Source organism: Salvelinus alpinus, chromosome 7 (assembly GCF_045679555.1).
Source record: "Salvelinus alpinus chromosome 7, SLU_Salpinus.1, whole genome shotgun sequence".
Taxonomy (NCBI): Eukaryota; Metazoa; Chordata; class Actinopteri; order Salmoniformes; family Salmonidae; genus Salvelinus; species Salvelinus alpinus.
In genome coordinates, this window is record NC_092092.1 from 26375832 (window position 1) to 26403304 (window position 27473).

Here is a 27473-nt window from a genome sequence, read left to right on the forward strand (position 1 = left end):
AGTGTTTTACTTGCTCTATTGTATTTACCTTGCCACCATGGCCTTTTTTTCCCCTTTACCTCCCTTATCTCACCTCATTTGCTCACATTGTATATAGACTTATTTTTCTACTGTATTATTGACTGGTACTGTATATTTTGTTTGGGAATATATAAACCACATAAATACTACACTTTATGATATAATAATACAGTACTTACTATATAATTTTGTATTAAACTGTAGAATACTATAGTACTGTAGTATCCCTTGATCATGTGTAGTACTTAGTATTGAATTTGGTAGTATACTGTAGAATACTATTGTAAATACTACAGCATTATACACAAAAAAACACTGTAGTAAATACTACCGAAATGTTCGCAAAACACTAGTCTACAAAAAACATTTTTTGGGAACTATAGTAAATACTACAGTATTTAATTTGTCTATACCCTGCCCATTCCCTTCCCCTATATACCTATTTGTGCCACCTGTAAGTGAGAAACCTACATGCCATGTATAGACCATACTGTGTTCCCTATACTTACAGAAAAGAGCAGAAGCTCTGAACTCTCCATTCAGAACCCAGTCCTACCTACTTACAGGTTATGAAAAATGTGCTCTATCAGTATTTCTCCAGTAGGTTTCCTCAAGGAGAAAGCCCCCCACTTCTATATCAAAGATAACAACAAAAAACACTTTAGTAAATAATACAGTAATGTCCCCAAAAACCCTACAGTAAATACTACAGTATACTATACTACAGTCCTCAAAAAGACTACACTAAATACTAAAGTATACTACAGCCCGCAAAAACACTACAGTAAATACTACAGTATACTACAATCAGCAAAAACACTACAGTAACTACTATAGTATTTACACTTAGTGTACAAAACATTAGGAACACCTTCCAAATGAAAATCCTTCTTTAACCTGTCTCCTCCCCTTCATCTAAACTGATTGAAGTGGATTTAACAACTGACATCAATAAGGGATCATAGCTTTCACCTGGATTCCCCTGGTCAGTCTATGTCATGGAAAGAGCAGGTGTTCCTAATGTTTTGTACACTCAGTGTACTACTCTTTTTTAAACTACAATATGCATACTATAGTAAACAGTAAATACTACAGTAAAGTCCGCAAAAACACTACAGTCACATTTTTGATTGCACTGGGCCTTTACATACTCATCACTATTGGGAGAAGACAATTTACTTGCCCCAAGTACTTTAAACAATGCATTAACATAAAGTTTTGCAGTATAAAGGACTTGCATTATGTTTTATCACTGATATACTATATAATCATGGACCATGAAAACATAGGTGTAGACATAATCTTTGGCTCCCTATCTGAAAATGTTCAGGGCCCCAAACTGTACAAGTGTACCAAGTTTCATGCTATTATGAAAAAGTAAAGAAATGCACCTAAAATGTGCAGATATCTCCTGGACTACATTTCATCTTGCTTGGTAGTATGCCAGCAGTGGATGATGTTTTTGTACTTTTTGAAGAAAACATATTGTTTAGTATGATTGCATGCATGTGATATCAGCTTTAGTACAGTCCTGCCCTCAGGACAATGTAACCAGTTTTATAAAATTAAAAAGTTTCCAGTGATATGTTTCTCTTGAATTCTGATTTCTGTCAGAAGACATGTTTCCACAGGTGGGGCACACCCACCAAAAGACTGAGCAGATGGGTAAGTGTGTGTGTGAGAGAGCCCACTGAGAGCCCACTGTTTCTTACTTTAAGTCAGCACTTTCTAGTATTATGTGTGTGAGTGTGTGAGTGAGTGAGTGAGTGAGAGAAAAGAGATAGCTGATGAGAGTGACCTCTGTTTGGAGGAAGAGGTGTAGTCATGATGAAGCATGTGACCACAGGCAGGTAGAGTAGGTCAGGTGAGTGGTGCCAGGTGAGTCCGGTGAGTTCCAGGCAGGCGTATTGGTTTCCTCTGTCATCAGCGTCCTTTGTCCCTCTGCATGGCAGCAGCACATAACTTCTCTGGCTGGCTGTCAATGAGGAACCTCATTTAATCAGTCTCTATCTCTATCCAAGTATGGTGAATGCTTTGCGTACATTTGCTATAACAATACATTACATTACACAGCAATGAACATCATGTTTTCTCATGTGCCTGCATAGAAGAGAGCCATAGCAGCTATTTGATAAAGTCATCTGAACCCATTAAAGACCTAAACAAGTTTGTATATAAACATTTTTATTATAACATTTAGTAGTGTTTTTTTGTTCATCATTGTGGGCGGTACTATACTTTTCGTTTTTCACAAACACATTTTCTACACGGACGAATTACACAGACGGACAACGCTGGGGTTTCCATAGAAACCGAGCGGGAGAACTCAAATTAGCATTTTAACAAAGTGTTGAATGCAAACGGTAATACATCTATAGCTAAACAACTCTTTAATCTAAGAGCGACATTAGTTAGTTGCATGCTGTCGAGGTGCGTTACAAAACCAGCTGCTAGCTTAGCTCTCCTAACGGTAATGTAACGTTAGCTAACGTAAGCTACGTACGAGCTAACGCGTTACCTAGTGAGCAACGTCTGCTTTCATTTCGGATATTGTGTGTTTGTGTGTGTGTGTGCGCGCGCGTAATGTGTTTTCACGATGCAGTGTGTGCATTGACCCTCTAGACTTTGATGTGTGTTCTCTAGCCATGCAGGCTAATGATGGAGCTGACCTGGACACCCAGTTGGCATGTAAGGAGAAAGAGTGGAAGGAGCTCCAGACCCTACGGGTCCAGCAGCAGGATATGTCCCTCCGTGACGCACAGGAACAGCTCTCTCTCCTCAGGCAACGCTTCCAGCAGCTCAAGGAGGACTTCTGCTTTAACCTGGCCGTGCTGGAGGAGAGAGACAGAGAGTTGGAGAGATATGACGCCATTGCTGCCCGTGCACAGGCCACAGAGACTGCCAGGTCAATCATTCAATCAAATGTATTTTATAAACCCCTTTTAACATTGTGTGTGTGTGTGTGTGTGTGTGTGTGAGAGAGAGAGAGTAATGTTGTATTATTTGTTATGTATCCTATGACCCACTGGAATACATTGACTATTGTCACTGAGAGGACTATTCTAGCTTATAACATGTGCCTTTCCTTATTGAAGGCAGGAGGAGTTGAGTCAGTTACATATCCAGATAGCCAAGCTGCAGGATGACAGGGAGAGCGAGGCAAGGGAGGTGAGACACAGCCAGCAGAGAGCTGCCGAACACAGGCTGCAGCTAGAGAGGCTCCAGAGGTGAGTGGGGTGGGGTTAAGGGCAGGGGAGTGGGGTACAGGTGGGATGGTTGCCCCAATTTTATTCCAATTCAAAAGACTCACACTAACAAAGCTCTTGGGGGGGGCTCTTTTCCCTCACTGTTTCCCAGTAATTGTCACTGACTGACTGTAGTTAGAGGACAGCCTAACGAACATGCTGAGAGAAGAATGCCGGCCTCTGGTCTCAAACAAAGATGTCTATTAAGGCTGATGATTACCCTAGATTGTTGTACACATTACATGATGCCCCAGCCCTACATTTAGCCCCACTGTGACTCACCAGGCCCATCTGTATGGGTTATATTTAGACAGGACCCAGTAGGGGTCCATTTACAGTGCCTTCAGAAAGTATTCATACCCCTTGATTTATTCCACATTTTGTTGTGTTACAGCCTGAATTCAAATTGGATTAAAGTGTGTTTTTTCTCACCCATCTACACACAATACCCCATAATGACAAAGCAAAACATGTTTTAAGAACATTTGGCAAATTTATTGAAATTTAAATACAGAAATATCAAAATTACATAAGTATTCACAACCCTGAGTCAATACATGTTAGAATCACATTTGGCAGTGATTAAAGCTGTGAGTCTTGCTGGGTAAGTCTCTAAAAGCTTTGCACACCTTTTAAGCTCTGTCAAGTTGGGAGTTGATCATTGCTAGACAGCCATTTTCAAGTCCTAACATAGATTTTCAAGCAGATTTAAGTCACAACTGTAACTAGGCCACTAAGGAACATTCAATGTCGTCTTGGTATATTTGGCCTTGTGTTTTAGATTATTGTCTTGCTGAAAGGTGAATTTGTCTCCCAGTGTTTGTTGGAAAGCCGAGTCGACCAGGTTTTCCTCTGTGGTTTTGCCTGTGCTTGGCTCTATTCCATTTATTTTTATCATAAAAAAACTCCCTATTCCTTGCCGATGACAATAACATGATGCATCCACCACCATTCTTGAAAATATGAAGAGTGGAACTCAGTGATGTGTTGTATTTGCCCCAAACATAACACTTTGTATTCAGGACAAAAAGTTCATTTTTTAGCAAAGTATTACTTTAGTGCCTTATTGCAAACAGGATGCATGTTTTGGAATATTTATACTTTTTACCCCTTTTTCATGATATCCAATTGGTAGTTACAGTCTTGTCCCATCGCTGCAACTCCATACATTTATCTGTATGTGTGGGGTAGAGAGATGAGGTAGTCATTAAAAAATCATGTTAAACACTATTATTGCATACAGAGTGATTCCATGCAACTTATTATGTGACTTGTTAAGCACATTTTTACTCCTGAACTTATTTAGGCTTGCCATAACAAAGGGGTTGAATACTTATGGACTCAAGACATTTCAGCTTTTCATTTGTAATTTATTTGTAAAAAAAAAAATAATAATTGAAAATACATAATTCCACTTTGACATTTTTGGGTATTGTGTAGCTCAGTTGGTAGAGCATGGCGCTTGCAACATCAGGGTTGTGGGTTCGATTCCCACAGGGGACCAGTACGAAATAAGTATTAAAATGTATGCAATCACTACTCTTAAGTCGCTCTGGATAAGAGTGTCTGCTGAATGACTAAAAAAGTGATTTGAACTGTGTAACTCTTAGCCTCATAGCAGGCAAAACACTTAGCCTGAAATATATGAAAGTCCTCTCCATGGTTCCTCCGTGTTCTCAACTTTGAGAGGTAATCTAGTGTCGTGGTGGTTTCAGTGACTGGTGTCTGTGTATTTCCTGATGCCATGATGGCTTTTGCATCCTGTGTGTGTGTATTTGCCAATGTCATGATGGCTTCAGGGTCTGGTGTGTGTGTCATCTTTCTGTGACTCAGCGGTCAGGCTGGGGACCTTCAGAAGCAGAGAGCGGAGTACGACGGGATGAAACGAGATCTCCAACGCAGGGTCCAGGAGGTGGAGGGACAGCTGGCTCTACAGAAGCAGGTACACACACACACTTGGCAAGGGGCTTTTTTATGGTGCTCCCGAGTGGCACAGCGGTCTAAAGCACTGCATCTCAGTGCTAGAGACGTCACTACAGCCTGGAATCTAACCAGGGTCTGTATCACAACCGGCTGTGATTGGGAGTCCCATAGGGCGGGGCACAGTTGGCCCAGCGTCGTTAGGGTTTGGCCGGGGTAGGCCGTCATTGTAAATAAGAATTTGTTCTTAACGTTAAATAAAGGTTAAATAAAATATAAGGTAAGTGGGAGGGAGAGTGCAGTGGTTGGCCGCTCTTCTCTAATTTTAACAGAAGAGTCGCCTTTCCCTGTGGAAACCACTTGCAGACAAGACATTTAAACCAGATCAGCCAGATGGGCGATATCTTTACAATTACAGTCTGGACAAAAAAGCAGTTCATCTACCCTGATTAAAATAGTAAATCACCATTAGACCAGCCCGTAGTAAACTTTTTGAAAAAAATGTTTTTGACTAGATTTTATTTCACTGTAAACAGATTAACAACAGACTTTCAGCATTCTTATAGGGAAGGGCACTCAACATGTACAGCACTGAGACAAATGACTGATGATTGGAAATTGATAATAAGAAGATTGTGGGAGCTGTATTGCTAGACTTGATATTATCGATCATAATCTGTTGCAGAATTTTTTTTCCTGTTATGGCTTTACATCCTCTGCCATATTGTGGATTGAGAGCTACTAATAGAACACAGTCAGTGTTTTCTTTAATGGAAGCCTCTAACATAAACCAGATAGAGTGTGGTGTTCCTCAAGGCAGCCGTCTCGGCGCTCAACTGTTCTAGATTTTTTTTACTATTGACCTGTTAGCGTTGAATAAAGCCTGTGTGTATCTATGTACGCAGATGACTAAACATTATACACGTCAGCTTCCACAGGAAGTGAAATCACTGCAACCCTTAACAAATAGCTGTAGTCAGTTTTAGAATGTGTTGCTAGTAATAATCTAGTCCTAAATATATATATACAGTGGGGAGAACAAGTATTTGATACACTGCCGGTTTTGCAGGTTTTCCTACTTACAAAGCATGTAGAGGTCCAAAAATCCAGAAAATCACATTGTATGATTTTTAAGTAATTAATTTACATTTTATTGCATGACATAAGTATTTGATCACCTACCAACCAGTAAGAATTCCGGCTCTCACAGACCTGTTAGTTTTTCTTTAAGAAGCCCTCCTGTTCTCCACTCATTACCTGTATTAACTGCACCTGTTTGAACTCGTTACCTGTATAAAAGACACCTGTCCACACACTAAATCAAACAGACTCCAACCTCTCCACAATGGCCAAGACCAGAGAGCTGTGTAAGGACATCAGGGATAAAATTGTAGACCTGCACAAGGCTGGGATGGGCTACAGGACAATAGGCAAGCAGCTTGGTGAGAAGGCAACAACTGTTGGCGCAATTATTAGAAAATGGAAGAAGTTCAAGATGACGGTCAATCACCCTCAGTCTGGGGCTCCATGCAAGATCTCACCTCGTGGGGCATCAATGATCATGAGGAAGGTGAGGGATCAGCCCAGAACTACATGGCAGGACCTGGTCAATGACCTGAAGAGAGCTGGGACCACAGTCTCAAAGAAAACCATTAGTAACACACTACGCCGTCATGGATTAAAATCCTGCAGCGCACGCAAGGTCCCCCTGCTCAAGCTAGCGCATGTCCAGGCCCGTCTGAAGTTTGCCAATGACCATCTGGATGATCCAGAGGAGGAATGGGAGAAGGTCATGTGGTCTGATGAGACAAGAATAGAGCTTTTGGGTCTAAACTCCACTCGCCGTGTTTGGAGGAAGAAGAAGGATGAGGACAACCCCAAGAACACCATCCCAACCGTAAAGCATGGAGGTGGAAACATCATTCTTTGGGGATGCTTTTCTGCAAAGGGGACCGGACGACTGCACCGTATTGAGGGGAGGATGGATGGGACCATGTATCGCGAGATCTTGGCCAACAACCTCCTTCCCTCAGTAAGAGCATTGAAGATGGGTCGTGGCTGGGTCTTCCAGCATGACAACGACCCGAAACACACAGCCAGGGCAACTAAGGAGTGGCTCCGTAAGAAGCATCTCAAGGTCCTGGAGTGGCCTAGCCAGTCTCCAGACCTGAACCCAATAGCAAATCTTTGGAGGGAGCTGAAAGTCCGTATTGCCCAGCGACAGCCCCGAAACCTGAAGGATCTGGAGAAGGTCTGTATGGAGGAGTGGGCCAAAATCCCTGCTGCAGTGTGTGCAAACCTGGTCAAGAACTACAGGAAACGTATGATCTCTGTAATTGCAAACAAAGGTTTCTGTACCAAATATTAAGTTCTGCATTTCTGAGAGATCAAATACTTATGTCATGCAATAAAATGCAAATGAATTACTTAAAAATCATACATTGTGATTTTCTGGATTTTTGTTTTAGATTCCGTCTCTCACAGTTGAAGCGTACCTATGATAAAAATTACAGACCTCTACATGCTTTGTAAGTAGGAAAACCTGCAAAATCGGCAGTGTATCAAATACTTGTTCTCCCCACTGTGTGTATATATATATATAAACTAAAAGCATTGTATTTGGGACAAATCATTCGTGAAACCCTAAACCTCATCTAAATCTAGTAATGAATAATGTGGCGATTGACCAAGTTGACGAAACTAAACTGCTTGGTGTAACCCTAGATTGTAAGCTGACATTGTCAAATGCTGCAATGAAGTATATAGGCAAATTACAGTTGGCTCAGAACAGAGCAACGTCAGAGCAATGTATACGGAGGGCTAATTTATACAGCATGCATATCAATCTCTCCTGACTCAAAGTAGAGGAGAGATTGACTGCATCACTACTGGTCTTTTTGATAGGTATTGACGTGTTAAAAATACCAAACCGTCTGTTCAATCGGTTAACACACAGCTGTCACTCATACATGCCCCACGAGACATGCCACCAGAGGTCTCTTCACAGTCCCTAAGTCCAAAACAGAGGCTAGGAAATGCACAGTACTATATAGAGCCATGACTACATGGAACTCTTTAACCTCAAGCTAGCAGTAAAAATGTTTTAGATCAAACAACACCTCACGGCACAACGCGGACTGTGAAGAGACACACACACTCCACACTCACTCACACATCGGACTGTGAAGAGACACACACACTCCACACTCACTCACACATCGGACTGTGAAGAGACACACACACTCCACACTCACTCACACATCGGACTGTGAAGAGACACACACACTCCACACTCACTCACACATCGGACTGTGAAGAGACACACACACTCCACACTCACTCACACATCGGACTGTGAAGAGACACACACACTCCACACTCACTCACACATCGGACTGTGAAGAGACACACACACTCCACACTCACTCACACATCGGACTGTGAAGAGACACACACACTCCACACTCACTCACACATCGGACTGTGAAGAGACACACACACTCCACACTCACTCACACATCGGACTGTGAAGAGACACACACACTCCACACTCACTCACACATCGGACTGTGAAGAGACACACACACTCCACACTCACTCACACATGATTATTATGTAATAATGGAGCAATGTAAATTTGTATAATGCACAATGTTTTGTTTGATGTGATGTTTAATCTCTGTTTGGACCCCAGGAAGAGCATCTGCTGCCTTGGGGATCCTAATAAAATACTAATACTATACCAACTGCCTGCTAAACCTCTGTGTGTGTTTTTATGTGTACATGTGCGGGTTTGTGTTTGAGCATACTTGTGTGAGTGTGGTATTTCAGTCTAAACTCTGTGGCATGCAGCGTGTCCTGCTGCTGGCTGTTGTCCTGGCTCTTTGCTGTGTCACTCGATCTCTAGAGAGAATACCCCCCTTTGAGCAGCACTGTGTGTGTGTGTGTGTGTTAGTCTGACTGTGTGTGTGTGCGAATGTGTGTTTGTGTGTGATTACACCCACAGCCCCACCCAAATCTGTAACGTAAGGAGAGAAGGTATTAACACCTGCTGTGATGAATGAGGCTGGCTTGTCTGCTAGTTTTGGCTCTGTGTATGGCGCCTGGAATAGGTCAGCTGGAAATATACCTTTCAGGGATGTCTGTCTGGGATATTTGGAAACTTCATCAGGAATTCATCATCCTCTCTATCCCTCACATGTTCAGGAGATGATGACAGACTTTGATAATGAGATGAGGCAGAGAGAGCATGAGTTCAACCTGAGGATGGATGAGATGAGAGCCGTGGTCCTGTCTCACGAACTCAGGGTAAGGAGCAGGTGTGTGTTTACCTACCTCCAGGTAAAACTGCTGAGTAAGATGGGAAGATATGTGCTGATACTTTATGTGCGTGCGTGTGTGTGTGTGCGTGCCTCTCCCCAGGTGAAGCTGCTCTCTAAGGAAACAGAGGTCCACTCCCAGGCTCAGGCTCAGGCTGTGGAGGCCCTGAAGGCCTCAGAGGATCTCTGTCAGCACACACACACACAGCTACAGCACAGACACTGGGAAATAAAGGACATCACTGCCGTCAAGGACGCAAGGTGTGTGTGTGTGTCCTACCACGTTGACTTAGAATTATTCATGCCAACGTTATTTCCCATAATTTCCCATGTCTTAGATAAAATGTGATTGTCATTTCTCAGGATAAAGGAGCTGGTGGACAAACTAAAAGCGCTACAGACCAAGAGGAAGAGAGAGGAGGAAGTCTACAACAAGAAGTGCGTCCTACTATACAAATTCAACATAAGACCGCAAAGTCAAACTACCAGCATATCAGCAGTAGTCCTAGACTAATGGTAGTCTAATGGTGAGTCTTTTGATGTTCCCATCTATAGGCATGAGCAATTGGACCGGGGAGTGCGTGAGAGAGAGGCTCAGCTGGATGCGTTAAGGGACGCTCACAGAGAACAGCTACGACAGGCGGAGACACATACAGGTCAGCTACAGTCAAAACTGGAAGCCATGGCAACACACACACACAGGACCCAGAGAGACCACGAGGACACACTGCGAGAGAGAGGTCAACAGATAGACAGGTGAAACACTGTGTGTGTGTGTGTGTGTGTGTGTGTGTGTGTGTGTGTGTGTGTGTGTGTGTGTGTGTGTGTGTGTGTGTGTGTGTGTGTGTGTGTGTGTGTGTGTGTGTGTGTGTGTGTGTGTGTGTGTGTGCACGTTCTGCATTAACTGTCTGTTTTTTATGGGTGAGTGTGTATGTGCTTTATTTAAGCCCTGGATGATTACAGTGTTTGCACATGCTCAGTGAGTGAGAGGGAGTGTGTGAGACAGTGTGTGGGCATACTTTACTCTGAAGCTGTCTGTCAGGAAGCAGTGATTATGTAACAATGTGTGAAAGGAAAAGGAGCCTCCAAGGTGCTCTTTTAAGGGGATGAAACACACAGAACATTCAGCAATCATCACATCATCACACTTTGTTCATAAATGACTCTTTACAATATACAGTGAAAATATACAGGTGTAGGATCTTAATTTGATCACCCTGTTGCAGGAGAACTTTCCTGCAACTTTCCTAGTTTTTTATATATATATATATATATATATATATATATATATATATATTTAGGACTAGATTAGGACTAGATTAGGACTAGATTAAATTCTAAACTTGTAGTGTATTTGAGGTTTAAAAAGGCTTCTGAAGTCTGTAATTTCCACTTTGAAATCAACCCCTACAAAAATGTACATTCATTATAATCCACGTAATAATTTACCTTTCCTTTTGCTGCAAAACACAGTTACCATTTTGTAACACAACACTGAATAGATTCATGGCTCACATCCAGGATGTTAAAGGTATTCTTAATAAAAGGAGGTGAACATTTTAGTGTTGTTTCGGTACGACAACTTCAACCTGTGTGTTATTGTGTTGTGAAGGCTTCGTATGGAGCTGGAGACGACTCGTAGTGGCTGGGACACGTACATCACTCAGGTCTCTAAGGAGACGGTTTTTAAGGACACAGAACTGCTAGCCCTGCAGGAGATAGAAAGCAAATTACGGACCGAACTTGATCGGAGCAGGGGGGAGACGGAAAGGTTGGTTTGTGTGTATTTTTTGCAGGTAAAAAGGTTATTTGTATATGTGTGTATGTCTCAGGTGTTAACACAGTGTGTGTGTGTGTGTGTGTGTGTGTGTGTGTGTGTGTGTGTGTGTGTGTGTGTGTGTGTGTGTGTGTGTGTGTGTGTGTGTGTGTGTGTGTGTGTGTGTGTGTGTGTGTGTGTGTGTGTGCGCGTGTGTGAGAGCGTGCTTGCTTGCTTGCTTGTATGCGTGTGTATCCCAGGTACAAGCAGCAGCTGTTTGTGGGTGTGGAGCGAGAGAAGGCTCTAGAGCAGAGAAGAATCCAGGTGGAGCTGGAGTGGCAGAGACGCTGCGAAGACAACAAGACTGAACACTACTTGCACAGTGAAGAGTTAATACAGGGCCTGACACAGGCCAGAGACCAGGTGAGACTCTCCATTCCTCATACAGGTGTACTCATATACAGGTACAGTTGAAGTCGGAAGTTTACATACACCTTAGCCAAATACATTTAAACTCAGTTTTTCACAATTCCTGACAGTTAATCCTAGTAAAAATTCCCTGTCTTAGGTCAGATAGGATCACCACTTTATTTTAAGAATGTGAAATGTCAGAATAAAAGTAGAGAGAATGATTTATTTCAGCTTTTATTTCTTTCATCACATTCCCAGTGGGTCAGAAGTTTACATGCACTCAGTTAGTATTTGGTAGCGTTGCCTTTAAATTGTTTAACTTCGGTCAAATGTTTAAGGTAGCCTTCCACAACCTTCCCACAATAAGTTGGGTGAATTTTGGCTGATTCCTCCTGACAGAGCTGGTGTAACTGAGTCAGGTTTGTAGGCCTCCTTGCTCGCACATGCTTTTTCAGTTCTGCCCACAAATTTTCTATAGGATTGAGGTCAGGGCTTTGTGATGGCCACTCCAATACCTTGACTTTGTTGTCCTTAAGCCATTTTTCCACAACTTTTGAAGTATGCTTGGGGTCATTGTCCATTTGGAAGACCCAACTTCCTGACTGATGTCTTGAGATGTTGCTTCAATATATCCACATAATTTTCCTCTCTCATGATGCCATCTATTTTGTGAAGTGCACCAGTCCCTCCTGCAGCAAAGCACCCCCACAACATGATGCTGCCACCCCCGTGCTTCACAGTTGGGATGGTGTTCTTCGGGTTGCAAGCCTCCCCTTTTTCCTCCAAACATAATGATGGTCATTATGGCCAAACAGTTCTATTTTTGTTTCATCCGGCCAGAGGACATTTCTCCAAAAAGTACGATCTTTTTCGCCATGTGCAGTTGCAACCCGTAGTCTGGCTTTTTTATGGCGGTTTTGGAGCAGTGGCTTCTTCCTTGCTGAGCGGCCTTTCAGGTTATGTCGATATAGGACTCGTTTTACTGTGGATATAGATACTTTTGTACCTGTTTCCTCCAGCATCTTCACAAGGTCCTTTGCTGTTGTTCTGGGATTGATTTACACTTTTCACACCAAAGTACGTTAATCTCTAGGAGACAGAACTGCCGCTCCTTCCTGAGCGGCATGACGGCTGTGTGGTCCCATGGTATTTATACTTGCGTACTATTGTTTGTACAGATGAACGTGTTGCCTTCAGGCATTTGGAAATTGCTCCCAAGGATGAACCAGGCTTGTGGAGGTCTCCAATTTTCTTTCTGAGGTCTTGGCTGATTTCTTTTGATTTTACAATGATGTCAAGCAAAGATGCACTGAGTTTGAAGGTAGGCCTCAGAAGCTTCTAAAGCCATGAGATAATTTTCTGGAATTTTCCAAGCTGTTTAAAGACACAGTCAACTTAGTGTATGTAAACTTCTGACCCACTGGAATTGTGATACAGTGAAGTGAAATAATCTGTCCGTAAACAATTGTTGGAAAATGTACTTGTGTCATGCACAAAGTAGAAGTCCTAACTGACTTGCCAAAACTATATTGTTAACAAGACATTTATGGAGTGGTTGAAAAACGAGTTTTAATGACTCCAACCTAAGTGTATGTAAACTTCCGACTTCAACTGTATATAGTACCAATGGTGGAAAAAGTACCCAAATGTCATACTTGAGTAAAAGTAAAGATACCTTAATACAAAATTACTCAAGTAAAAGTGAGTCACCCAGTAAAATACTACTTGAGTAAAAGTCTAAAAGGTATTTTCTTTTAAATATACTTAAGTATCAAAAGTAAATGTAATTGCTAATATAAGTATTAAAAGTATAAATCATTTCAAATTCCTTATATTTTTCAAACAAGACGGCACAATGTTCTTGTTTTTTTAAATGTACGGATAGCCAGGGCCACCCTCCAACACTCAGACATAATTTACAAACAAAGCATTTGTGTTTAGTGAGTCTGTCAGATCAGAGGCAATAGGGATGACTAGGGATGTTCTCTTAAGTGCTTGAATTTGAGCATTATCCTGTCCTGCTAGCCATTCAAAATGTAACGAGTACTTTTGGGTGTCAGGGAAAATGTAGAGTAAAAAGTACATCATTTTCTTTAGGAATGTAGTAAAAAAAGTAAAAGTAAAAGTTGTCAAAAATATAAATAGTAAAGTACAGATACTCAAAAAAACTACTTAAGTAGTACTTTAAAGTATTTTTTACTTAAGTACTTTTCACCACTGAATAATACTAGTGAGCCCATATACCAGTGCAAGTCGAGGTGGAAAGATATGGTCAAGATCGGTAGAGGCCTCTCCTCATCATCAGTTCATTGTGATTCTGTATTTCCTGTTGACCTCAGGCTAGTGCGGAGCTGAGAGAGAAGGAGAGAGAACTACAGGATATGGCGGTACTACTGCACACTGTTACCAAGGAGAGAGACCAGGCCCTGGGTCTGCCAATCAGAGAACAGGTAAGAGACCAACTAAAACACAGGGGAGGGATGTCGTCCAATCATGTTGGAGCTGTAACTACTTGCCACAGAGTTAAAGGTGAGAGTGATGGATTACAGTAACATGACTGGTCTGTTATGAGAGAGACAGAAAGAGATAATAATACCTAGATGTCCTACTGCGGATCTATTTCTGTGTGCAAAAGAGAAATGTTCTGTGTTACTAACCCCTTCACCCCACAAACCAGTGTTGTTACAACAGCTATTCTAAAAATAGCACTTGAGTCCCACTTGAAGTGGGAATCGGAGTAGGGTGTTAGACTACAGTACAGTGGGGGACCAGAGTGTGTGTGGGAGGGGGGGGGACTGACTTTGCCTAAGAAACCCTAGCCCTTGAGTGATGTTACCACAGCTATTCTGAAGAACAGCAGGAGCCCCACATGTGTCCTGGATAGTGAGAGAAAGGGAGTAGGGCGATAGGCGGAAGCATGGGGAGGAGTGGAGTTTGGGTGTGAGAGATGGATTTTGGGGGGGGCATGACTGATACGGTATCCCCTCACCCCTGTCTCCAGGCTGGTGGTTAGTCTTGAGCATGTAAAGGTCTTTAAATAGTGCAGCCTTCTGACAGAATGGCTGCACCCTCTCTCTCACATTCTGACAGCCCTTATACCATTCCAACAGACTACAGCCACCCTTACGCTTCCACATTCTGACCAAGCTAACAGACAACAGCCAAACCACTAATCATAAGGGCAGACTGCCGGGAGTGGGGGGGAGTGATAGACTATGGGAGACAGACACAGAGAAATAGAGACAGAGAAAATAAGCTGTTACCAGGCCAGGAGTGGTAGCCTTTAAACAGTCCTCGGCTCCTGTCAACACCACCTCTATTACCAAAGCATGTGGCTGTTGACACTGGACTCTATCCATTTGATTAATTGCCAAAGTTATTCGTCTTATCTGGTTTATACCTTCCTCTTCATCCTCTTCATCCTCTTCCTCCCCCTGGCCTGGTGCTACTGAGCTTCCTGGTCTGAACTTAATCAGATACTGGACCCTCTTCTCACTTATTTGTCCTACTCTTCCTCTTCTTCAAAGGGGCCCTTTTTCAGGGTGTACTCCAGAAATAGTACCCTAATTTTGACCTCAGAAAACATTGTTTCACGGATTTCTTTCATTCATTATTTTCTGTATTCTATCAGTCAATACTTCCTCTGTTCTCCATTCAATAGTTTATTGTTCCTTTATTCAAAGGTTCTACTGTTCTGTTTTCCATTCTTCATTGGAGTTACTTGGCTTTCTTCAAAGCCCAGATTCCTCTCTTATCTAAAGCGACTTTTCCCATTCCATCATATGAACTCTTGCTCACAACAACACACACACACACACACACACACACACACACACACACACACACACACACACACACACACACACACACACACACACACACACACTTGAGTGTTATCTCTACCCTTATGATGCCCCTCCATTCCTAGAGGGGGGATCTGGTCCCGTCCACAGCCTTTTTTAGGAGGTGCCCTTTCCTTGAGCAGCCCAAGTGGTCTGATGCCCTTTCATATTGGCTGTCTGCCTGATGAACATGCCTGTCTTTGTGTGCTCTATGGCACTTACCCTGCACCCTGTGCAAGGCATAAATGCCAAAATGTGTTGGGTATGAACTTGAACTTTCATTTAGTTCCCAAGAGTGGCTATCCTTTGTCAGCTTATTGGACCTAGATATCTGAGGGAGAAATGCCTTTTCAAAGGGCCTTTCACAAACGTCACTGAGTTTGCAGACAGTTACAGTATAAGTACACATCAGTGGAGGCTGGTGGGAGTAGCGATAAGAGGACGGGTCATTGTAATGGCTGGAATGGAATCAATGGAATGGTACCAAACACATCAAACGCATGCAAACAACATGTTTGACTCTGTTCCATTGATTCCATTCCAGCCATAGAACCCACAGAGGAATGTTGCTGAGTTTATGAAGCTAACCGCTACCGTGTTCCGCACTACTGCGTTATATAAATCTGACATCCATACGCCCTGTAAATTACATCAACGTGACCATGTCATCCTCACATACCAGCCTTCAAGGATCTCCTATATCTATCAACTTGATGGTGGTGGAAAAGAGACCCATCTAATGTACAGTAGTGTTGTCAGATACATGGATGTAGGGGGAGACTGTGACAAAGTTAACTTTTTGTCAAACTGATAGTTTGTTGTTTGTTGAAAACCTACTACAGCCACAGATTATCTAATTTCAGGCCTCCTCGACTAAATCCCATTTCACATTTTGATCACGGAAGACAAATTTAATCGCTCTAATCGCTGCATTTTAGGCAGGTTGACGTTTATTGGTATGAATCTTGCCCTGTAGGCAGAGCTGAGCGATTTCCACTAGATGGGGTTAGGCATACGTTTAGCAGTGTTGTTAGGGTTAGGTTTAAAATCAGATTTGAGGACTTTGTGGCTGTGCTAGCTAGTGACTACCCTGCAGAGCTGCCTCCAGTACATGAGTCATCTCAATAAATGCCACCTGCGCATTTTAGTACTGACATAATGTCACTCTGTTAATCTTTGGTAGCCATGTAGACTGAAGACTGTGCCGCATGCTTGTTGGGTGTTTCTGCAGAGGGAGCCAGAGTAGGTAGAAGTTGTCTCTAATGACAGATCTAGGATCAGTCCATTCTATCCGTAACTCACTAATGAGAGATCTAGGATCAGTCCATCCTATCCGTAACTCATTTTCTATCCGAGACTTAACCATCAAGATTATGAAACAGTATCTGACTCTGGATCAATAGTTAGAGACGATTCCTACCGACTGTGTATATAGAGTGTCTGAAACGGGACACCCTATTGGCCCAGGGCCAAAGGTCTGGTGTTTATGGCGTCCTGAAAAGGTTGCTACCCCATTTTGAATTGTTAATAAGCAGAATCTGAGTATCGTTTTTCACTCAGTCGTACCGGTCGTATCATCTGTCAAAGTGGTGTACTTTATTTTGGTGTTTTATCAAGGGCACTTTCCCTTTTAGAGGGAAACGTAATACCATCAACCATAATATACAATACAGTAGTCCTGGGCTAGTCTCATAATTGATCTTCATTTGAAGGTATTGGTTATATACACTACAATTCAACATTTTGGGGTCACTTAGAAATGTCCTTGTTTTTGAAAGAAAGCAACAAAAAAATGTCCATTAAATTGATCAGAAATACAGTGTAAACATTGTTAATGTTGTAAATGACTATTGTAGCTGGAAACGGCTGATTTAAAATAAAAGGAATATCTACATATTCTACACAGAGGCCCATTATCAGAAATCATTACTCCTGTGTTCCAATGGCCCGTTGTGTTAGCTAATCCAAGTTTATCATTTTAAAAGGCTAAATGATCATTAGAAAACCCTTTTGCAATTATGTTAGCACAGCTGAAAACTGTTGTGCTGATTTAAAGAAGCTATAAAACTGGCCTTCTTTAGACTAGTTGAGTATCTGGAGCATCAGCATTTGTGGGTTCGATTACAGGTTCAAAATGACCAGAATCAAAGACCTTTCTTCTGAAACTCGTCAGTTTATTCTTGTTCTGAGAGATGAAGGCTATTCCATGCAAGAAATTGCCAAGAAACTGAAGATCTCGTACAACGCTGTGTACTACTCCCTTCACAGAACAGGGCAAACTGGCCCTAACCAGAATAGAAAGAGGGGAAAAAATAAAAGACTAAGATGGGTAAAAGAACACATACACTGGACAGAGGAATTCTGCCTAGAAGGCCAGCATCCCGGAGTCGCCTCTTCACTGTTGACGTTAAGACTGGTGTTTTGCAGGTACTATTTTATGAAGCTGCCAGTTGAGGACTTGTGAGGCATCTGTTGGCATGGTCACAGGTTTTGAGTTAATAGTGTGTGCGCTGAAGTATGTTTTGAAGATAAAAAACTATGATTGATATATATGATGGTTCAAATGTTTGCCCGCCATCACCCAACAACTACAATCAGAACCTTACCTCCATCTAGTGGTCATTGGTTGAAACTGCTCACAGCCAGATATTATTGTGTATGCATCTGTGTTTATTTATGTGAGTGAGTGTGCGTGCGTGTGTATGTGCATATATGAGTGTTTGTGTCCGCGCATGTGTGCGTTCATGTCTCTGTGTGTGTGCGTGTGTATTTATTTCTCTATGTCTGTCTAGCTATCTGCACTGCAGGGCCACAGATCTGGTGGTGGTGTCTCTGTAGGAGAGCTGCCGTCTGACGAGATCCATCGGCTGCAGCAGCAGAACAGCAGTCTGAGGGCTGTCATAGCCCAGATGAGGAGGGACATGGAGGATCTCAGCCAGCCTTCTCATCCTCCAGGACCCCCTGACACCTCCACCCAGATCCCTAAAGGACCTCTACCCCAGCTTCCAACACAGAGCTCAGCCAAGCCAACGGACAGCGCTGCACAGCCCAGCCTGGCAGGTATAAACACTATTTACTCACAACCCCTAGAAGCCCCAGACAGTCCTGGATCCACCCACACCTCAACCCCAACCTGTTGACAGCTCCCTAAAGCACCAGGCCAACAAGTGTCAGCACCAGCATGTCTCACTGCTTACTCTGTGTTGGCTCACACCGACACCCCTTCCCACCTGCACCACAAACAAATCTACTATCCGTGCATCCCTAACCCTAAAAGCACCCTATCACCATCACTACCCCCATCATCCTGCTGGCCCCTAACTAGCTCAAAGCCCAGACCAACAGCTGTCAACAGGTGTAGACACTAACCCGTCACACAGCCGAGTGCAGACCTGTAAGTAGTGTATTAATGTCAACATAAAGTTAAAGTGTAATATGAGTTTTTATGGTTACAGCTAGCTAGTAATGGACTGGCTGTGGAGGCATAACCCTCAACCTTTAGGAAATGGAGAAGGGTAGTAATATAATCACAACTCAGTCACACAAATGCCTGTGTGTGTGTGTGTGTGTTTGTTTGTCAGTGGTAGGTACCCCAGAGTACACCCAGGCTCTAGAAGAGGAGGTAGCAGAACTGAAGGCCAGGTGTAGGCGCTTAGAGGACCAGCTAGAGTGCTCCACCAGACCCCAGAACACCGCCACGGTTACCCCGGCAACCACACTCGTCCCCATCGCCCCCGACAACGCATACCTCCAGAACCACATCCGCTCTCTCAACGAGACCATCGGTAGGACGACATTTCAATAATATACAATATAATGGTACTGGAACAAAGATAATGGTATTACTTGTCACACCAAGTTCTGACCAGAGATCTGAGAGTGGTGGTTACTTGTGTTTCAGTCTACTGCTATGCTGAGAATTAAAATGAGCAAAATAAGTTTTATTTTCCATTCAACAATGATGATAGGAATTTGACTTGGTGTTGAAATATAAAAAGCGACAACAACATAAAACTCATAGCCATTGTCTATGTAATGTTTACTGCAGGTGGCCAGCGAGTAGAGAAGGTGGCCAACACAGCAGCTCTGAGGAAACAGGAGGTCAGGGTAGCTCACCTGGAGGCTGCCCTGGCCTCGCTCACCAAACAGGTACTGACTCTCTCCATCCCAAATCCAGCCCTTCTGTCATTTAAACTGCAGGCACTGTTGTATTCAGGCAATGGTTGGTGGATTTCTCTCTCTCTCACTTTCGCTCTCTCTCCCCACAGTGCCACACCAAACAGATGGAGGGGGAGGCGCTGCGTCTGGAGCTAGCCAATCAGAAGAGGAGCTGGTCGTCTGAGGAGAGAGGACTACGTCAGCGTTTGGTTGCCGTGGAGATGGAGCTGGAGGAAGTGAGGCGGGAGAAAGAGGAGTACCAGAAAGGAAGCATCCTCAACAACCTGGAAACTGTTGCCCTAGGCAACCAGGTAATGCCGAGTGACAGCTTGCCTCAAACCTAAGACTTTTAATCAACCCTAAACAAACAAAGACAGGAGACAATGAATGTAAATGGCAACAACAACAAAAATTGGGTGTTTTAGTTCAACTTTACTGGAATCCTCTGTCAGATAGCCCACAAAACACTTTCGTAACAATGACATTTGTGGTCAGGGTATTTGTCAGCTTATTATAACAGACTTTGCACTGCCATTACACAAACTTTTGTTGTGACCAGGTGTCTGCACTGAAGATTGACATCGCCAGCAGAAGAGATCCCATCGTCTGTGAAGAGGTAAACCGTCTCAGAATGAATGACAAGACATAGAGCAGTGGTTCCCAAACTAGGGGTTATGACCCCATGTGGCATTGCCTGATAATTTTTTTAAATCCTGAAGAAAAATATATGTATAATTTTGAATAAAACAAAATGTATAATCGTATCGTTTTTGTATCTCGAAATCATTGTTATGTGATTAACCTTAAAAATCTAAATGAAAATTATTAAAATCTAAAAGATACAATTCAACCAGAGAGCACCCTTAGATCATGGGAAAGGGATGCACTTGTATTTTTATTTGATTTAACTTGACCGTTGCAGTGAGTCTATGTTCCATGGTTTTGCTGTGTCTGTTGTGTCCACTTGTCCATATTAATGTTGGAAACAAGCAGCCCTATGTTTTCACCCAGAATCACATTTGTTTATTTTTCAAACTATAGAACACAATATTTCACATAAAGCAGGTTTTTAAAGGACTAAAGAGTTTAGTGTGCTTCATGTTTTTCTTTTTGCCATGGAAAATATGGTACTGTATTATCGTGATAATGGTATCATGACAACCCTGGTCCATATCCACCTATCTTTCTCCCTATCCCTCTCTCCCTCCCATCCTCCCTCCAGAGTGAAATGGTGAGGCAGCTCCAGGAGGAAAACCTGTGTTTGAGGCAACAGCAGCTGTCCCTGGGCCTGAGGCCTGGTGGGGCAGGCGGGTACGGGCCAGGGTGTGGGGGGGTACAGGGGGGTAAGCTCAGTGCCCCTCTCAATGCCCATCTCCTTCAGTCCAAACTGAAGCAAGCAGTGCAGTGTATCGCCCATCTGACCAGAGACAAACAGCAACTGATTGAGATGGGCAACAGGCTCCGGGCACAACTGACCGACGCTGAACTGGAGGGTAGGACTGACGCACAGGAGGCTGCTGAGGGGAGAACGGCTCATAGTAATGTCCGGAACAGAGATAATGGAATGGAATCAAACACATGGAAACCATGTGTTTGATGTATTTGATACCATTCCACTTATTCCACTCCAGCCATTACCACACGCCCGTCCTCCCCAATTAAGGTGCCACCAACCTCCTCTGGACTGACGCTAGTGTAGAAACGCATACTAACAGCATTGCCATTCACAATACCATACCAGAGAATTAAAAGATACAACACTTTATTTTACTCCAATTAGGGTAAGTAGGGTAGGATGGTTAGAGGAGGGAGGGAGGGTAGGGTAGGATGGTTAGGGTAGGGATGGTTAGGGTAGGGATGGTTAGGGTAGATTGGGTAGGGTAGGGATGGTTACGGTAGGGATGGGTAGGGATGGTAGGGAGGGGAGGGTAGGGAATTAAATTGATAGAACCTACAATCTATCAGCAATATTAAAGCCAATCATATTGCAAATGGCAGCTAGGCTATATAGACCAGATAACACATAACCAATACTGCATGATGACAGCTTAATCCCCCAGACTATGAACCTATTTTTAACTAGTCCATGATAACAGTCTAATGTACACTCATTTGATTGGCCATGTTATGATAACAGTATAATGTAAACTCATTCGAATTGGCTTTGCAGGGAAAGTGTAAACAGGAAGTCCAGCTGTGTTGTGATTGGTCCGGCTGTGTTGTGATTGGTCCAGTGGTGTGGTAGTGTTGACAGGGACAGGAAGTATTCTCTGCCGTGTTGATCTTCCACCCCACCGGTCACCCTGATCCCTGCTGCCCCGCGGGATTATGGGTGATTCAGCAGAGATCACACGCAGCCCCAGGGGCCAGAGGAAAAACACAAACACCCTGGATACCTCTGCTCTCTCGCTCACACACACACCAATGGAGGCTGCTGATGGGAGGACGGCTCATAATAATGGCTGGAATGGAGTAAATGGAATGGTAGCAAACACATTCACACCATTCCAGCCATTACACTACATTACACTCATTATTATGAGCCGTCCTCCCCCAGCAGCCTCCACTGACACACACATACGTATACACACTTCTCTCCTTGCTGTTTTCTCACACTTATAACTCTCTCTTGTTATTTCTCTCTCTCTTTCAGTTCACCAGTCTGCTCCCAAAACCTCTCTAGCCCCAGTGTCTATGGAGCCAGAGAGAGACCCATCCAGAGACACCCAGCACCAGCAGGGTCGGCTTTCTGCCCTAGAACAACTGCAGTACCAGCTCACCACACAGGTCTGACCGCTTACCCCTTGATGTCAATGAGACAGTAGTGTGAAAGCTACATTGTCATATCTCAGGTTAGGACTGCAATGTAGATCCTCCAACTGCTCTTAAATTCAAGCAAAACTAAATGCATGCTTTTCAACCGATCGCTGCCCATACCTGCCCGCCCGTCTAGCATCACTACTCTGGACGGTTCTGACTTAGAATATGTGGACAACTACAATTATCTTGTTGTCTGGTTAGACTGTCAACTCTCCTTCCAGACTCACATTAAGCACCCACTGGCTCCACGTCATCTATAAGTCTTTGCTAGGTAAAGCCCCTCCTTATCTCAGCTCACTGGTCACCATAGCAGCCTACACCCATAGCACACGCTCCAGCAGGTATATTTCACTGGTCACCCCCAAAGCCAATTCCTCCTTTGGCTGCCTTTCCTTCCAGTTCTCTGCTGCAAATGACTGGAATGAATTGCAAATATCACTGAAGCTGGAGACTTATATCTCCCTCACTAACTTTAAGCATCAGCTGTCAGAGCAGTTTACTGATCATTGCACCTGTACATAGCCCATCTGTAAATAGCCCACCCAACTACCTCATCCCCCCTATTTGTTTTGCTCCTTTGCACCCCAGTATCTCTACTTGCACATTCATCTTCTGCACATCTATCACTCCAGTGTTTAATTGCTAAATTGTAATTATTTCGCCACTATGGCCTATTTATTGCCTTACCTCTCTAATCTTACTACATTTGCACACACTGTATATAGATTTTTCTATTGTGTTATTGTTGTTACACATGTTTATCCCATGTGTAACTCTGTGTTGTTTGTGTCGCACTGCTTTGCTCTATCTTGGCCAGGTCGCAGTTGTAAATGAGAACTTGTTCTCAACTGGCCTGCCTGGTTAAATAAAGGTGAAAAAAAAAAGATCAGTACTCTGTGTGACCATCAGAGGGAGCACCAGAGTAAACCATGATTCTCTTCAGGAGCTGCAGTATGCCCAGAGAGAGCAGAGGAAGGGGACTCCTATCATGGTGAGGCCTCTCCTCTCAGAGAGCAAGAGTGGAGACAGAGACAGGGTCACCAACCCCTGGGGCCAGGGGCACAAGGACACAGACAGACATGAGGTAACAGTAATGTCTGTCTACAGTGTCAGATACCACCTGACCTTAGGACCAATACTGCAAGAGCTTGGCTTCTCAACTCACTTCAATATACAGAGTTGATGTCTGGCCATAAAGGCTTATCCCTCTGCCATTTTCTGGTTGCTAAAATTCTAATAGTTCGCCTAATTTCAGTTTATGTGACTAAACAAGCAAGTATAGTGTAGAGAATCATTGTACCATCTAAACTGCTGTGAAATATATTTTCAATAACCAAAAATGTTGTATTTTCAGCTGCTTGATAGTAAAAGACACAAAAATTAAACTTAAGAACGGGACGCATAGAAATAGTCACATAGAACATATCTGCTGCTTCTTAGACTTGCTTTCAATGAGAAAGACATGTGTTATAGATCTGTCAATGTGAATTTGGTCCATCCCCAAAAAGTTACATATTGCATTATTAACTATAGCAACAGAGAAAACATAGCACTGATATCATACTCAGTTTAAAAATTCTGTGCAAAATGTAATATTATTTACACCTGAGTAAGAAGTTGTTAAGTAAAACAAAGACAGTGTCTTCACTTCTTCATCTTCTACCTTCTCCTCAGTGTCCTAGGACTAAAGAGAACAGCCCTCCTATCAGTCAATCTCAGAGCTCCCTGCAGCTGAACCTCGGGTCACGAACCGCTTCCAGCCCGTCAGGTCCTCTACTGCTGTCGTCGGTGGCGACAGAGGGTTCACTAAGGGAGGTGTGGCAGATACTGGACAGAGGTCTCAGCCCCTCCATACTCACACCCCGGGAGAGCTGTTCTGAGAGAGGTGAGAGTTTACCTGGAGACAGTGAGGTGAAGGTATTTGTCTAATTACTTGTCAGTGCTCTCCTCTCTTTCTTTCTTCCCCCCCCCCCCCCCCTCTGTGAGTCACACCATTATAAACCAACTGGTGTGTCTGCATTCTATTTGCCATTTAGCACTTAGCAGAGTATCTGGTACAGGAAGACCAGCATCACTCTTTCATGACACACACCAAGGTTAGCGACATTTGCCAAGTCGCTACAGTACATCAGAATGTATTAACTAGGCCTCAGACCGAAAGGCTATTTGTATGAGATGATGATAATAATGTTTATCATTTCACCTGGCTGAGGTTTAAGTAAAGACAGAGTTGCAGTCTGGCCACAGAGGAGGAGGGAGGTTGCCCAACTGGTGTCCTTGTATTGGTCCTAAATAGCACCCTTTTTCCTAGTGCACTACTTTTGACCAGAGTCCTATGGGCCCTGGACAAAATGAGTGCACTACATGGGGAATAGGGTGCCATTTGGGATACACCCTTGAGTCTGGGGCCAGAACACAGCGGTGACAGGGTGAAGGCTCTGACCAGGGACTCTGTTCTGCACTGGGAACAGTTTCTCAATCAGTGGACAGGGGAGCCACTCATGGGTTATGTCTGGCTCTGTTGACACTGGTGTTGTTTGCAGAGCCCAGGGCACTGGCCAGGCCTGGCTTGCACCAACACAGCCACCGCCTGCTAGTAGAAGTGCTGACTGATAGCCTGGATCTATTGCTGCGTGTTCGTATGTGTCTTGCCTCAGCAGCAGCCACTGCAACAGGTCACAGACCGTAGTGAAGGTCATCCAACACAGTGTCCATCTTTCAGATTAGAATTAGAACAGAGGCATTGCCTCACAGTTGTCCCAGCAGTAGACTGCCAAGGGTTTCCACATTATGCTGAGTAAACGTTGAGAAGAACACACACACACAGGGCTCTCACGTGTGAGGAGAATGGAGCTGGGGTGGGCATGCAACAAGTGTATACCATCAGAGACTTCAACAAAGAGGGTTGTGGTATATACCAATAGCATAATTGCTGGGTAAATGATAGAGGAAAGCAATCTTTAGACGCATTGGTATAGATAGACAATCTTTAGACGCATTGGTGAAGATAAGCAATGCCCATTAAGGTGTCCAAGTTTAATTTTATTACGAACACATACTTACTTAATATTTAGTACTCTGTCAGGAGAGGGGATAATGGTAACCATGGTGTTGTACAGTAGTATAGATAATGGAGATGTTGGTGCAATAAGCCTCTGCCTCTCTGTGCGGTGGAGAGAGATTCAGATAGGCACAATGTGAGCTCTGTCTCTAGGCAGCCATGCAGGCGCTCTGCACTGCAGTCACTTTCGGTGGCAGTCCCTTAGGCCTCATCCTCGCAGATGCTTTCAGTGCTGCCCGGTACATTGTATTCAACCTCAAATACCTTGCAGGGGGTTGGATTTCACAGCCAGCAGGCTTTTCACTGCTAACATTTTGAAAGGCGTCTCAGGTTGGAAATAATTTCCTTGACCAGGCAGCACTGAGTGAGTGTGTCTGTGTTTCTCTGTGGGAATAAGCCCTCATTCACTGTCTGTTTGGAACTGAGGGAGACAGGCACTGTACTGCAACACACAGTCTCACTCACTGTCTCATTCTGCCCATGAAACAACCTTTTACAAGGCTGGAAATGAATTTCTACACATCTGCACCCAGGTGATGGTGAGCTGAATGAGCCCAGCCCTGGGGCCCAGGTGGGGGGGGTGGGGGGGTGCAGAGCACCTGTCCTGGAGAGGATGAAACCTGCCAGGCCGTCTGCCACCGCCAGGAAGACCAAGACTAGTGCGAGGGGGGCCAAGATCAGGAACTACAATATCAAAGAGTGATGGAGACTTTCTGGTAGGCTAACAGAATTCAACACAATTGGTAACTGTTGGTACCTGGTACCAAATGTTGCCTTGTGGTGCTTGATTTAACGAATACCAACATACTTAGTAGGTAGAAATGACAAGTAAATACCTAGTCATTTCTGTACTGTAAACTAGAGTGTTACTATAATATCAGAGGCTGGTGCAGAAGGTAATCGATATTGCGTGGGTGGTGCCAGGCTGGTTCTGCTGTAGCCAGGCTAGTTTGTCTTGGCATGGCCACCAGGGGAGTGGTGCTGACAGCAGATCCAGTCTGGCACCCAGATTAGGTAGATAGTAACTATCTGCTCAGGCCAGGCGGAACCACTTGGTCTTACACCTCAGGAAAGAGAGGATTCATTGAAGTTCGTACTGTGCTTTCTTTTACTGATGCTCACACTGGAAAGCACAATTTTGTACCTTCTCATGTTTTTCTCTCATCATGACAAATCAACTGTTAGGTGCTCTTGTTGTACGGGTCCTGAACAGGCCTTGATATCTGTGTTGATTTTATACCCAATCATGAAGTTGTGATTTTTCCAATAAAACATTAATTCCATTTTTTTATTTTTAGAATCGTTCCTTTATTGAAAAAGTGTTACACCAAACCAGAATTGTTACAAATTTACCTTGAAAAGGGATCTTATGAAATATGAATGTTAACACACACATTATGTACATATTTCCACATGTTTTCTACAGGTTATCTTGATTAGAAGTTAGGTTAGTAAATAAGTACAGTCCAAGATACTGACAGAACAGTACAAAGTAAGTAGTAGTTTTTCTCGACATCATGCCATCCTCCACATGCCATCTTCACCATTGAACTCTAGTAACCCCAACAGTCCGGCAGCATTTCTGATTACATCACCATCCTTGCTGCCCTGGCAACAAGCTCCTCCCCTCACTGTCATCACATCACCCTATCTCCTAGCAACACCCTCACATCCACGCTGATTGGAGGTGCCCACACACCCCTGCTCTGTGATTGGTTAATTTTCACGTTTGTAAAATATCACAACTATGATCACAGCTGGGATTTGGGTGTGTGCTACCTGGTTTGTCAGCCTGACTGTACATTTGCCATAATAACCTATTTCAGGTGGGTTGATATGGTTGCTCCTCAAGTTCAACCTACAGAAGAAATGCCTACTGACTGAGTTTCGGTAAAATATCCATTAATAATATAAAAACAT

General features: G+C 43.5%; 1 protein-coding gene and 1 non-coding gene across 2 annotated transcripts; both read left to right on the forward strand.

Moving 5' to 3' along the window:
- Window positions 1-595: 595 nt before the first annotated feature.
- On the forward strand, window positions 596-648 carry LOC139581976 (U7 small nuclear RNA). The gene has a single exon (XR_011676303.1). It is a non-coding gene; the product is annotated as a U7 small nuclear RNA (small nuclear RNA).
- Window positions 649-2241: 1593 nt separating this feature from the next.
- Window positions 2242-26842, forward strand: ccdc57 (coiled-coil domain containing 57). Its single transcript, XM_071409572.1, has 21 exons — window positions 2242-2384; window positions 2665-2926; window positions 3117-3248; window positions 5100-5208; window positions 9393-9494; window positions 9609-9766; window positions 9869-9943; window positions 10061-10261; window positions 11118-11276; window positions 11522-11684; window positions 14012-14122; window positions 18307-18574; window positions 19096-19299; window positions 19563-19663; window positions 19783-19983; window positions 20232-20288; window positions 20895-21165; window positions 22326-22459; window positions 23436-23576; window positions 24167-24377; window positions 26087-26842. Exons 2-21 carry the CDS (start codon window positions 2667-2669, stop codon window positions 26254-26256), a joined length of 3228 nt encoding a protein of 1075 aa, XP_071265673.1. The 5' UTR covers window positions 2242-2384; window positions 2665-2666; the 3' UTR covers window positions 26257-26842.
- Window positions 26843-27473: the final 631 nt, after the last annotated feature.

Coding starts and splice junctions, on each gene's coding strand:
- ccdc57 (XM_071409572.1), top strand. CDS start 2,667: ATGCAGGCTAATGATGGAGCTGACCTGGACACCCAGTTGGCATGTAAG. Junction 5,209..9,392: donor AGCTGGCTCTACAGAAGCAG/GTACACACACAC, acceptor TCACATGTTCAG/GAGATGATGACAGACTTTGA. Junction 14,123..18,306: donor GTCTGCCAATCAGAGAACAG/GTAAGAGACCAA, acceptor ATGTCTGTCTAG/CTATCTGCACTGCAGGGCCA.